Genomic DNA, 11521 nt, shown 5'->3' with positions numbered 1-11521 from the left:
ACTTTTACAACTAGGTCCTACTATTAAATTCATTAGTTTTTGATTTCATGGATGAAATTGAAAGTCACCATGGTTGAGTGCTGTAAGCTTATAATGAAATAGAATGAAATTAAAGCTTTAATTTGTTTATGAGATGATTTTATTAGGTAATTTCAATAGAAATTGATTTTTAGGACCTAATTGTGAAAATGTTTGGAATTAAAGTCTATTGCTGAAATTATGATTTCTAAAGGTTTTAAACTAGTTTAAGGTGATATAATAAAGTGTTAATTGAGAAAAATAAGCTCAATTGAGAGGCTAATTAAGTAGGGACGAAATTATCATTTATTAAAAGCTTAGGGGAAAAATGGTAATAAACAGCTTGCACTAAAACAGTTTGGACAGCAGCAGTAGACTAACTTTAAAAAATCACCATAAATTGTAAGAATTGAATTAGAAGATGAACAAAATATTGAATTAAAGCTTATTGAGTCTAGTTTCTTATAGAAGAAACAGTGTAAGCAATGGATTTGTAAATTTTGAGATATAATGAATTTTGTGAGACAAGGTCAGAATGAATTCAGGTTCCCCTATTCTGAATTTGAAAAATCATAAAAAATTGAATAAAATAATTAGGGGCTTAAATTTATATGTCTAGAATCTTGAATGAGTCTATTTTTAATAGAAATAAACGAGAACATCATTTGAATCCTGTATGAAGAGATAATTAATTTTTAGTGAAGAAGGGTTAGAATTGTTAGACAGCAGAACATGGGTGACTTTAAAGAATAAATTGTACTGATTGGCTAAACCAAAAATTATGAAAATTTTATGGTAAGAATATATATGAGTCTAGTTGTAGGGAAAATTAACGGATCTTAATTTTGAGTTCTGAAGCTCAAGATAAATAATTTAGTGACTATGACTCAAGTAGACAGCTTTGAATGAACTATAAATAATAGTTGAATTATAGAGAATGTTGCATATGAACATGAAATGTATTAAATTGATAATTAAATTTATTTATTTAGATCCAGAAGATTCAAATACGAAGCTAGATCGAGGAAAGGAAAAAGTTCAGGATTAGTAGATTTTTGTACACGAACAAGTATCAAGGTAAGTTCGTATAACTTGAATTATATTTTTAAATGCTTGAAATGTATGTTATTTATGTGAATATGATTTGAATGTTCATTGTATGAAATTTTATGAAACATTGACATATTTGATAAAATGGGAAGAAATCCCGGTTGAATGAAAGGAAAATTCGATGGATCTCTAAAAAGGAATTGACGGTAAAAAAGGATCTAGCCCGGACGGGTGATCCTATCCTGATATAGCCCTCCCGAAGAATATGTGTAAAATGGATTTAGCCGGACGGGTAATCCGAATTAGGGTCTCAATTTAGCTTTGGCGGTAATTCAGATCCAAACTCATTAGAGTAATTGTCGTTCTGGGGATTTAGCTTTGACCGGTAATCCCGACAATACTCTATGAGTTTATATTGCGAGATTTAACTCGACCGTAATCCCACGCAAGGTTGAGGTTCAGGAATGTGCTCTCTGAAATGGAAATGTGCGCACATGAATATGAATTGACAGTCCCAGAATTGTACACTAAAAGTGTACCTCTGAAAATCCATCGAAATTCCGATAAATTCAACGGGATAAATATGGAAAAATAACAAGGAAATGGAAATCATGGTATTGATGAGCTCATCAATCATAGTATATATTATTGGTATATGGAAATTATTGTACTAACTTGAATGTTGAGTTTGTGCATGTTAGGGTAATAATGCATTGAATGGATATATGAATGTTTATTGTATTGTATTGAAAATATTAGGTAAGTATAATTCTTGTTACATGAGCTTACTAAGCACAAAGTGCTTACCCTGTTTCATTTTCCCCTGTTTTGTAGTGTTAAGAGCTCGGAGGTCGGATTCGGTCGGAGACACATCACACTATCAACCTCAGGATTTCGGTATATAAAGAAACTTTATTTTGTAAATCAATGGCATGTATAAGCTAATAAAGTAAATGTTAATGTGAAATGAATGTAAAGTTAGCCATTAGTATGGTTAACAAACCTGGTTTTGGGTATGTGATGACGTTATCTTATAAATATGCATGAAATTATCTTGAAAATATGTTGAATTGGTTTAGTTGATGTGGATTGGTCTCGAGTTAATATTGCAGGGAAGGTTAAATATTTATAAAGGGACTATATTGAATATAATATTGAATAAAAAAATTAATTCGTAAACTCCGGTAATACCTCGTATCCTATTCCGGCAATGAATACGGGTAAGGGGTGTTACAGAACGACCAACATATGAGACATTCTTGGCTCATATATTTCAAATACGGTGCCAAATTCAAATATCCAAACTGGTTCCAAGAATGGTGGAATTGGTATGGACCATCATCTTTCGAGATCCTATCAGAAAAAAATTCAAAACTTATGGCTCAAATTCTTTGACAAATTTCAACCTGAACCAGACCAAAAACACATTTACAGAACAATCCATTTTTTTCTCAAAATTGTGCATTTCTTGGATTGTTTCTTAGAATTACTACTATGAACAAGATCCATATAATGAAATTCCATTATTAGTTCAAAACTTCAAAACTAAATGGTGAGACAAATTTAATGATGAGAAATATGATTCAAAATATTTGGATAATTTTTTCAACAAGAATCCAAGATTATGTAAATCCGCATCCCTAGATCAAACCACAGCAAAATTCCTTCAAGCAAAATCAACAACTAGAGCAATGTTAGCTCAAGCCAAGACTAAGAAGGAATACAAAAAACTCATGGTTGAAATGCTCAGCTCAATGGCTTCTAAATCCAAAGACAAAAAATCTTCAACGTCTTCAATCAAAACGGTGAATCTTGCAGACGATATCACTTCAGTAACCATTGGCAGAACCAAGAAAAAATGATGCAAAAGAAAGAAATGAATGAAGATGAACAGGAAATATTCTCTAAAGTGAACAGGAAATATTCTCTAGAGTGAACAATAGAAATATCTTGCATAAACAGTAAATATTCTCTGTAGTTTGTACTTTTGTAATCAGGGAATATATTCTCAGAAAAGTTTTAATTATGTAATGGAAGTTTCAATTATATAATAATGTAAGAGATTGAATTTCCAATTTCAAATGGTATAAACAGACAATAGCCCTCTATAAAAGGCAATCAGATTTAGAATGAAATGCACAATTTAGAGATCAAAACTTGTTTCTCCAAATTTTAAGTTTCTAAAATTTAAGTTTTTAAATCATTTTCCTTCTCAAAAATTTAACAATCTTTTAAATTTTAATTTCAAATATCGACTATCACGTTACAAATTATATCCTCAGATGTTTTTGGGTTTACGGTTTACCTTGAAAGTTGTCCTTCCCTTTTTTCTGAAAAGTAAACGATAATTTCTGATATTTAGTCTTTTACGAGGAACATCATTTGTAGATAAAATTTAAATTTGATCAAGACACATTATTGTATATTAATAAAATTTTAATTTTAAAATATTGATCAACATATTATGCTTTTTAAATATTATATTAATATTTAATAGTATATAATACATTATTAACATAATTAATTGTTTTAGTAAATTTATTAAATATTATAATTTTATTTTAACAATAACTATATAGATTATAATTCATAAACATCTAGCAATAAATATTTAATAATACAAAATATAAATATGAGTACTATTCAAATTCTCATTCAAATAGAAAGTTTTAATTATTATTATTAAAGAGGGATACATCCACACTTCCGCAATGTAAAAATTAAAATAGATAACAATTTATATGATAAATATTTTTAAAATAAAAACAACCATTTAAAACCAATGTATCCAAAAAGAAAATAATTAAGAGCTAGGAAATCCATATCATGAAGAAATTAGACTAAATAAACAGAAAATCAACATTTTTAGGGTTGGGGTGACGCAGGTAATGGCCATAAGTATTATGGTTGAAGCTCGAAGCTTGATTTCTGTTGTACAAATCTCTCTCCCTAGGTCAACATTTTGTATATCGAAAAGCAGAATTCTCACACTCTTTCCATGAACTATATTCCATTTCTTCAATGAATGTATAATTTTCTTCGATTTATTACTCATCTACAAAGCAATTATGTATGACAAATATTGTTTGAATGATGAAACACATCCATTTTTCGAAGGCAAGACTGTGGTCACCTTCTCAGGAGATTGTATGCCGGTAAATCTTTCACAGTGGAGACATCTTCCAGTGAGAGCTCCCGTTCTAATTGTGTTCTTGTAGATTTCAGAACATCCTGCAAAAGCCAAAAAAAAATGAGATCGAATGAACTTCCTATGATGTCTAGGAAAATAATTAATATCTGTTATTCGAATTTAGGTGCGAGTGTCATCAATCCGACACAGATATGAACTTTGTAGGAATCAATTGTTAGAATAGTTTACGTTGAATTCCATGTACGAAGCCCGCTTCACAAGCCATTGTGCATCCATCATCTGAAAGGCTACACAATAAAGATCATCGAATGCCATTTCGTCTTCCCCCAGTAGTTTTAAGAATCGAATTCCAGCCAGGGAAGATGGTTTTCCTGCAGGTAAAATTTATTTACGGTAATGAAATTAAACACCAAGTCAAACAGGCAGCAGATGATGAACATACTGTACTTTGTTCCACACAATATGAGATTCCAATAATTTTTGCACAAGTGATGCCAGTAACAAATTGCAACCTATTCAAGGGACATTGCAAAAACCCCGGCATGCAACACTCAAGATGGCTAACACTTTGAAAAATCTCACTTTTTGTAAATAAGCCCCTATACTTTTATTGAACCCAAATAAACCTGTATCTTTTGATTTGTACCTAATTAAGCCCTTCTTGAGTTATTTCATACGAGCTGTTGATTTATGCTAAGGGTTTATTTAGTATAAGCTTCTTCGGATGAGCTTATTTGGGTACAGATTAAAAAGGTCGAGGGCTTGTTTGGGCATAACAAGAAGTATAGGTGCATATCCTTCAAAAAAAAAAAAAGTATAGGCGCATATCTGCAAAAAGTGGCAAAGTCTAGAACTTTTTTTTATTATTTCAACCACACAGTATCTAACTAGTTCTGAATTTAGATTACCTGATTGCAGATCCAACATCTGTGTTAACATAAATGAAATGTTGATACCAGCTACAGCAAATGGATATTCCCAATCAGCTCGGTTTCCATCTTGTTTGTGCAACAACCTTTGAAAAGATTCCTGTGCAAATAAAGATCAGATCAGCATTTGATCAACCACGGTTATATTTCATGCTGGTGAATAAAATAATTGTTTGGTTACGCATTATTATCATATGGTAAATCATAACAAACAAATGCAATCCAGGTAATTAGGGAAAGGAAACAAACCGGATATTTCTTGGCAAAAAATATGAGATTCTCCAATGATATGAATCCCCCACCCCTTCAAATAGCATGAAATGACAAGAAGAAGCATATATATCAGAAGGAGAAAAAGGTCCAAGAAAGCCAGTTAAAGCCAAATCCTTAGCATACCGAAAATCTGTGGAAGGATCTGGCCCTTGCCAACCCATGTCCTTCCAAAGCTCTGATTTAAGAGGTGGAAGCTCCCTGTCAGGATAAGCCAATCTCCATAGCAGCTTAAGAGCATCCTGCAAGTCAAAAATAAAACTACATCAGCAGTAGTATGATAAAGAAATTCTTAATTGGTGCATATAATTGATAAAGAAATTCTTAATTGGTGCATATAATTGGTATTGGGGTAGGTGATGAAGGATGATGGCCGACTTCCATTCCAAAGGAAAATTAGTAAACATACTTGATGATCCACCCGAGATCCGTCAAACGGGACTCCCAGTCTTTGCTGTAGATTTCTCAACCTTTCTTCCTGCAAGAAGACAGTATATAGAAACATCAATACACCACAAATTAGCAATATAATAAATTGAACACAATGGCCATTGACAACAAGGTCTTTTGCTCTTTTAAAAGATGAACTGAATGCGAATAAAGAGTTGTGATATTTTCTGACTCAACTCTTATACAAGAAAGGATTTTTTGCCATGAGTTCCAAATTTTGCCAAGCTGATTCGTGGAATCAACTTCAAAACTCCAACTAATTTTTCTTTCTGCCCCAATGACGGTTAGCACTTTTTCCACATAAGAGCTAATAATCTAATATTAGTCGAATTAGGAGCATATAAATAGATAGCAAGAACTTTGCATTTTCAATAAGAGATGCTTCAAGATCATCATATACCAAGAAAAGGAGGAAAGGTCCTTGCACCCTCTCCACTACGGGAAAAGTACACAAAAATAATTTTAAAGAACGAAAAACCGTATTTTATTATCAGAGCAGTGCCTCTCCCTCTCCCTCCCCCCAAAAAAAAAAAAGGCGTATGCACACAAAAAAGGGAGTTAACTCAAATACAGTAAAAGAAGTGCAATGATGATAATACCTGTAAAGGGCTAAGAGTAGGCACGACAAGTTTTGGGTTTGATCTATTTTTGGTGTTAGAAAGTAGAGGTATATGTCGTACAATAAATGATCCAGATCCAAAGACAAGGTTTGCTGGAAAAGCCAAAGGTTAAAATATCAGTAACCCAAACCGCTATAAAAGTCTCACCATTTACAAAAGAAGCCAAAGAAAGAAAAGAATTTAATAAGGTAATGGATCATACAACATTACATTTGCAGCAGAAAGTCAAGTAAAAGAGGCACTTAAATGGATATCAAATTGCTTATTTGAAACTTAGAATTTAAATATAATCAAAGAAAATATAAATTTTTATTTATACAAATGAATGCGAAGTTAAAAAATGATATGATGAGATATCAACACCAATAACCAAAACTGATAGTAATTGGGCATGTGTTTCCATAAACTACATTGATGGAGATATCCCCAGGAGCATAAGCACATTTAAATCAATCATACCTAGACTCTAGCAAAACTAAATAATATGAATAGCAATCTATAAAACCAAAATACTCGTAAGTAAGGATAACAATGGAGCAAGAAGGGACAGAGATAGCTTTATCCACCTCCACCCAACTCTTGCATGTATGTTGAAAACATTTGTCTCCACTCCACACTGCTCCACCCCTCTTTTTTTCTAATGATTTTAATTTAATATTGTAAAATAAATATTTAATAATTTATTATATATATAAAATTTGAAGCTGGGGTGAAATCTGTGGGTGAATAACAAGCAACCAAAGTAGTAACTGGCTAGCTTAATGGTTTAACATTCTTAGTTAGAAACCAACAACCAAAAAAGAATAACAAAACTACAATCATATGAATTATAAACCACAAATTCACAGATCTATAACTAAGAAACCACACTGATAATACCACAGACCTATCCATTGCGCCCATTGCGCGATCAAGTTTGAGAACAAAAGCGTCCAATGTAACTGTTCCTTCTTTCTCTCATCATCCCAAATTTCCTCCATCACCCTCCCCTATAACATATAAAACAAATTAAACTATACATTCACAAACTCCATCCACTTTCCAGCAAACAGGTATAATTAGCAAAAAATAACGACATAACCTCAGAATGTTTGTCATCATAATCACGTTTCCCTAACAAAGGTTCATCTAAACCATCTAATCCGGACGTCTCATAATTTTCGCTCCTTATACAGCCAACATCACTGTGATGAAGCCGCCTTCTCACAGTGCCAATGCCGGTGCCAGACCTCATTAATTACAGGTTAAATCTTGCACCAAATTCTTCTCAAACCCTGAAAACACTTTTTGATGATCAACAGAATGCTACAACGGAACAAAACAAGATAGTAATCAAAAATCCAATTAGCAGGACAGAAATTTGGCCGGCAAGAAATTTCTCTTCAAATTTTCAAATTAGCTACAAATCAGTGTCTTAAAACTGCTGTAGAGCAAATAATAATAATAATAATAATAATAATAATAATAATAATAATAATAATAATATTCGAAGTCTAAAGAAACATCCAATTTTGCGAGAAAGTTCTACTACAGAGGTTAAATCTTGGTTTAAAATCTGTATCCCAAACTATTGAAATTAAATGAAAACAGAAAAAAAAAAACGACTTCATTATTTCTCCGGAATAACAAAATTATCAGTAATGCACCAAAAAAAAAACGAAAATCAAAGGGGAAAAAGAAAGAAAACTAACCCGAATATTGAAGAGAGATAGTGAAACCGAATATGGAGAAAGTCTTAAAATATAGTAAGAGGAAACCCTAGAAGCTAAGCAAAGCACGAAAACCCCAATAATTAAACTAAAAAATAATAGAAACTGATTTGATTTGAGTTGAAGTGAATTGAATCGACTGTTTTGCTTAATAGTGAAGAAATTATGAAGAAACCGAAAATAAGGTTTTTCAGATCTAGTGTCCGATATTTTCTCCTATCTGTATTTATATTTTTATCTAATAATTGTTGTCATTTGGGAGAAAAGAATAATGATAATAAAATTTACTTAATTTTAGTTGAAATCTAATTGTGTATATGTTTTTTTATTGATTTATAATAATATAATTTATTTTTAGAAAGAATGAATTAGAAAATTATGTTTGATCTACAGCTCCAATTTAATCAAAGTTTTATTACAGTAGAAATACAATTTTAATTAGGATTATTAATAAACACCAATTTTGTTATAAAATTAGATGCTTAAGTGTTACTAGTTTTGTTTTCAAGTCTCATATTCAAGTTCTCTTATAATCACATTTGTACTTTTTATTTTATATTATTTTGAATTTTTAATTAATTTTTAATTAATAAATATATTGTTTTAATTTTTTAATTCATCTTCTCAATTAATAACTGTTTTATTTATATAAACAAAATAATAATTATACAATTATGTAATAAAAATATTTTTAGTTTCCTTATAGGATAGTTAAATCAAAAACTATAAAACTAAATTTAATAATTAAATTTGAAAGAATTTTAATTTTAAAACTGAATTTGATAATTGAAATTGGAGAATTTTTATAGAAACTTTTAAGTTGTGTATTAAGTCGTGTCTTTCATTACAAAATGAGAGCCTTTTATAGAGTGCTAGTATCTCTTTATAATGAAATTATTATAACTATTCATTTTTCATGTTATCATTTTTACAAAGAATATATTCTCTGGTTATAATCCTTTATTTTTTTACGAAGAATCTTTATTGTTTATTGTAGCGAATCTTTACTGATCATTGTAGAGAATCTCCATTGTTCTTGTAGAAAATCTTCACTGTTCATTGCAGAGAATCTTCATTATTCGTCTTTGTTTTCTCTTGCAGGGAATCGTTACTGTTTTACCCTGTTCACTTTTTATTTTTTCTATTTTTGGTGATTATTATTGTGGTGGTGTCATCTGCAAGATCCACTGTTTTGATCAAAGATGTGAGGATTTCTTAACCTCCGAGTCAAAACCCATGGAGTTGAGTATCTCATCCATAAATTTTTTCTATTCCTTTTTTGTTTTAGCTTGAGTTAACATTGTGCTTGTAGTTGATTTGACCTAGAGGAATTTTGCTATAATTTGATCTAGGGTAGTGGACTTGCATAATCTTGGGTTTTTATTGAAAAATTCATACAAATACTTAGAATTATATTTTTCATCGTTAAATTTGTCCCACTTTTTTGTCCTAAAATTTCAGATTAATAATGGGATTCCCATGTAAAAATCTTGTTCATATGAATAACTCTAAGAAACAATCCAAGAGATGCATAATTTTAAGAAGAAATAAATGTTTTTTTATAAATATGTTTTTTATTAGGTTCAGGTTGGAATTTGTCAAAAAAGTTGAGCCATAGGTCTTGATTTTTTGCTAGTAGGATCTCAAAAGAGGATGATCCATACTAGTTTCACTATTCTTGAAACCAATTGGGAAATTTAAATTGGGTACCATATTTGAAATATATGAGTCATGAATGTCTCATATGTTGATTATTGACAAGGAAAGCATTGTACCAGGTTATTTGATAGTGTGAACTCTGGAGTGATCCGACTGATATGTTCCACAAAAGTGCCAATTACAAACGCAGAAAATGAAACAAAGTAAACATTACAAATGCTTAGTAAGTTCATTGGAATTAAAACAATAAACTCACCTCAATTACTATTAATTTAACGAATTAGTTACTATACGACTTTCTTGTTTCAACATTTAACAATAGTAAGGTGAGATCATTAGTTGCGAGTCTCAAAACATTTACTCAATTCAATATTGTTTAAACAGTATCATCAAATATTTATATATTTCAGTTACATCATTCAATCATCATATAACTTATAAAATTCTGAACACATATCATCATTTCAATCATATAATATTTCCAATTTATACAATTCAATCCAAATCAATTCCATTCCATTGAAACCTTTGAACAAAATCAACATATACTTCATTTCAATTTCAAATAATCAATTCCAAGCACAAATTACAATTTCAAACAATCGATTTCTTTTAATTTTAAGGAAATTAGCCTGATGAACTATAGCAAAAGTAACTCAGATACTTGGGTACCTACACCACACCAAAAAGCACTATAGTGCAAACAGGGACACCAAAGTGTAAATAGGGGCACCGAAGTGCAATCTCGTACAAGCACGCATTCTAACCCTATTAGCATGCCAATAGTATCCTAATCGTTTACTACGTTCAAACGGTCATTTATACATTATTCATGACATTTATAATACAGGGGCACTTTCATGTTTTCACTACACATGTCATAATCAAGCTGCATTCATTCAATATTTCACACAAATAATATTCATCATGTATGCTTAGCTTTACGTTTAGATCATTAATTTGACTTATGGAAATGAGATCCTGATACCTCAATTTCCAAAACCACTTACTTTAGGGTCAAACCACTTGTACTTTAGTGAACTGTTCAATTAACAAATTTGTCAAATCAAAATACAATATAGCACTATAAAAAACTCGTAAATATTATTAAATAATATTTGTTAACCTGATCATTAGAATACGGGGTTCCAAAATTGTCGTTTTCGGTATAACTGAAAATGGACTTTTACAATTTTGGTCACTTTACTTCAAAAGTTGCAAAATGGTCATTGAACTATTTGAAGTTTTTATTTAAGTCATTGTGTTGTTAAGTGTTTTTTTTTTAAAGTCGATAAGCAATCCCCAAGCATGATTCGATGATTGGTACAATAGATTAGTACCCATCAACGAGTAACAGAACATACCTTAGATCCAAGTCAATTTGATAGTTAGTGTCGAAGATGAAAAATGTTTAGATTTTCGTTTGCAAATTCTTGATGTTTAAAGTTTTTTCAAGAAAAAAATTGAACAGTAGGAGAGATAGATCGATTTCGATTGGTTCAAATAGCGTAAAGAGAGAATGTTGATTTTAATAGCCCGATAACTGAAATAGAAACTTCCGAATAGTTGAGTGACCAAAACATAAGTTTATTAATAGTTTAGTGATATTAGATATAATTTATCTTTTATCTTTATATATCTTTTATATAAAAATAGATAAATAAA

At 30.6% G+C, this 11521-nt stretch overlaps 1 protein-coding gene across 2 annotated transcripts; it reads right to left on the bottom strand.

Annotated features, from left to right (window-relative positions):
* Positions 1-3945: 3945 nt before the first annotated feature.
* Positions 3946-8474, bottom strand: LOC108461353 (uncharacterized). 2 transcript variants are annotated; one of them, XM_017761179.2, is made up of 10 exons: positions 8180-8474; positions 7570-7793; positions 7375-7477; positions 6468-6580; positions 5828-5896; positions 5545-5660; positions 5398-5452; positions 5128-5248; positions 4448-4590; positions 3946-4299 (listed from the first exon to the last, which is right to left on the bottom strand). In XM_017761179.2, exons 2-10 carry the CDS (start codon positions 7720-7722, stop codon positions 4198-4200), a joined length of 975 nt encoding a protein of 324 aa, XP_017616668.1. In that variant the 5' UTR covers positions 7723-7793; positions 8180-8474; the 3' UTR covers positions 3946-4197. The 2 variants fall into 2 exon arrangements, with proteins under 2 accessions (XP_017616668.1, XP_017616667.1); XM_017761178.2 differs by having other exon boundaries at positions 7570-7762; positions 8180-8473.
* Positions 8475-11521: the final 3047 nt, after the last annotated feature.

The sequence above is a fragment of the Gossypium arboreum genome, chromosome 13 (genome assembly GCF_025698485.1).
Source record: "Gossypium arboreum isolate Shixiya-1 chromosome 13, ASM2569848v2, whole genome shotgun sequence".
In the NCBI taxonomy this organism is placed as follows: domain Eukaryota; kingdom Viridiplantae; phylum Streptophyta; class Magnoliopsida; order Malvales; family Malvaceae; genus Gossypium; species Gossypium arboreum.
Note: the sequence above shows the minus strand (reverse complement) of the source record. Positions and strands in the feature narration are given on the sequence as shown.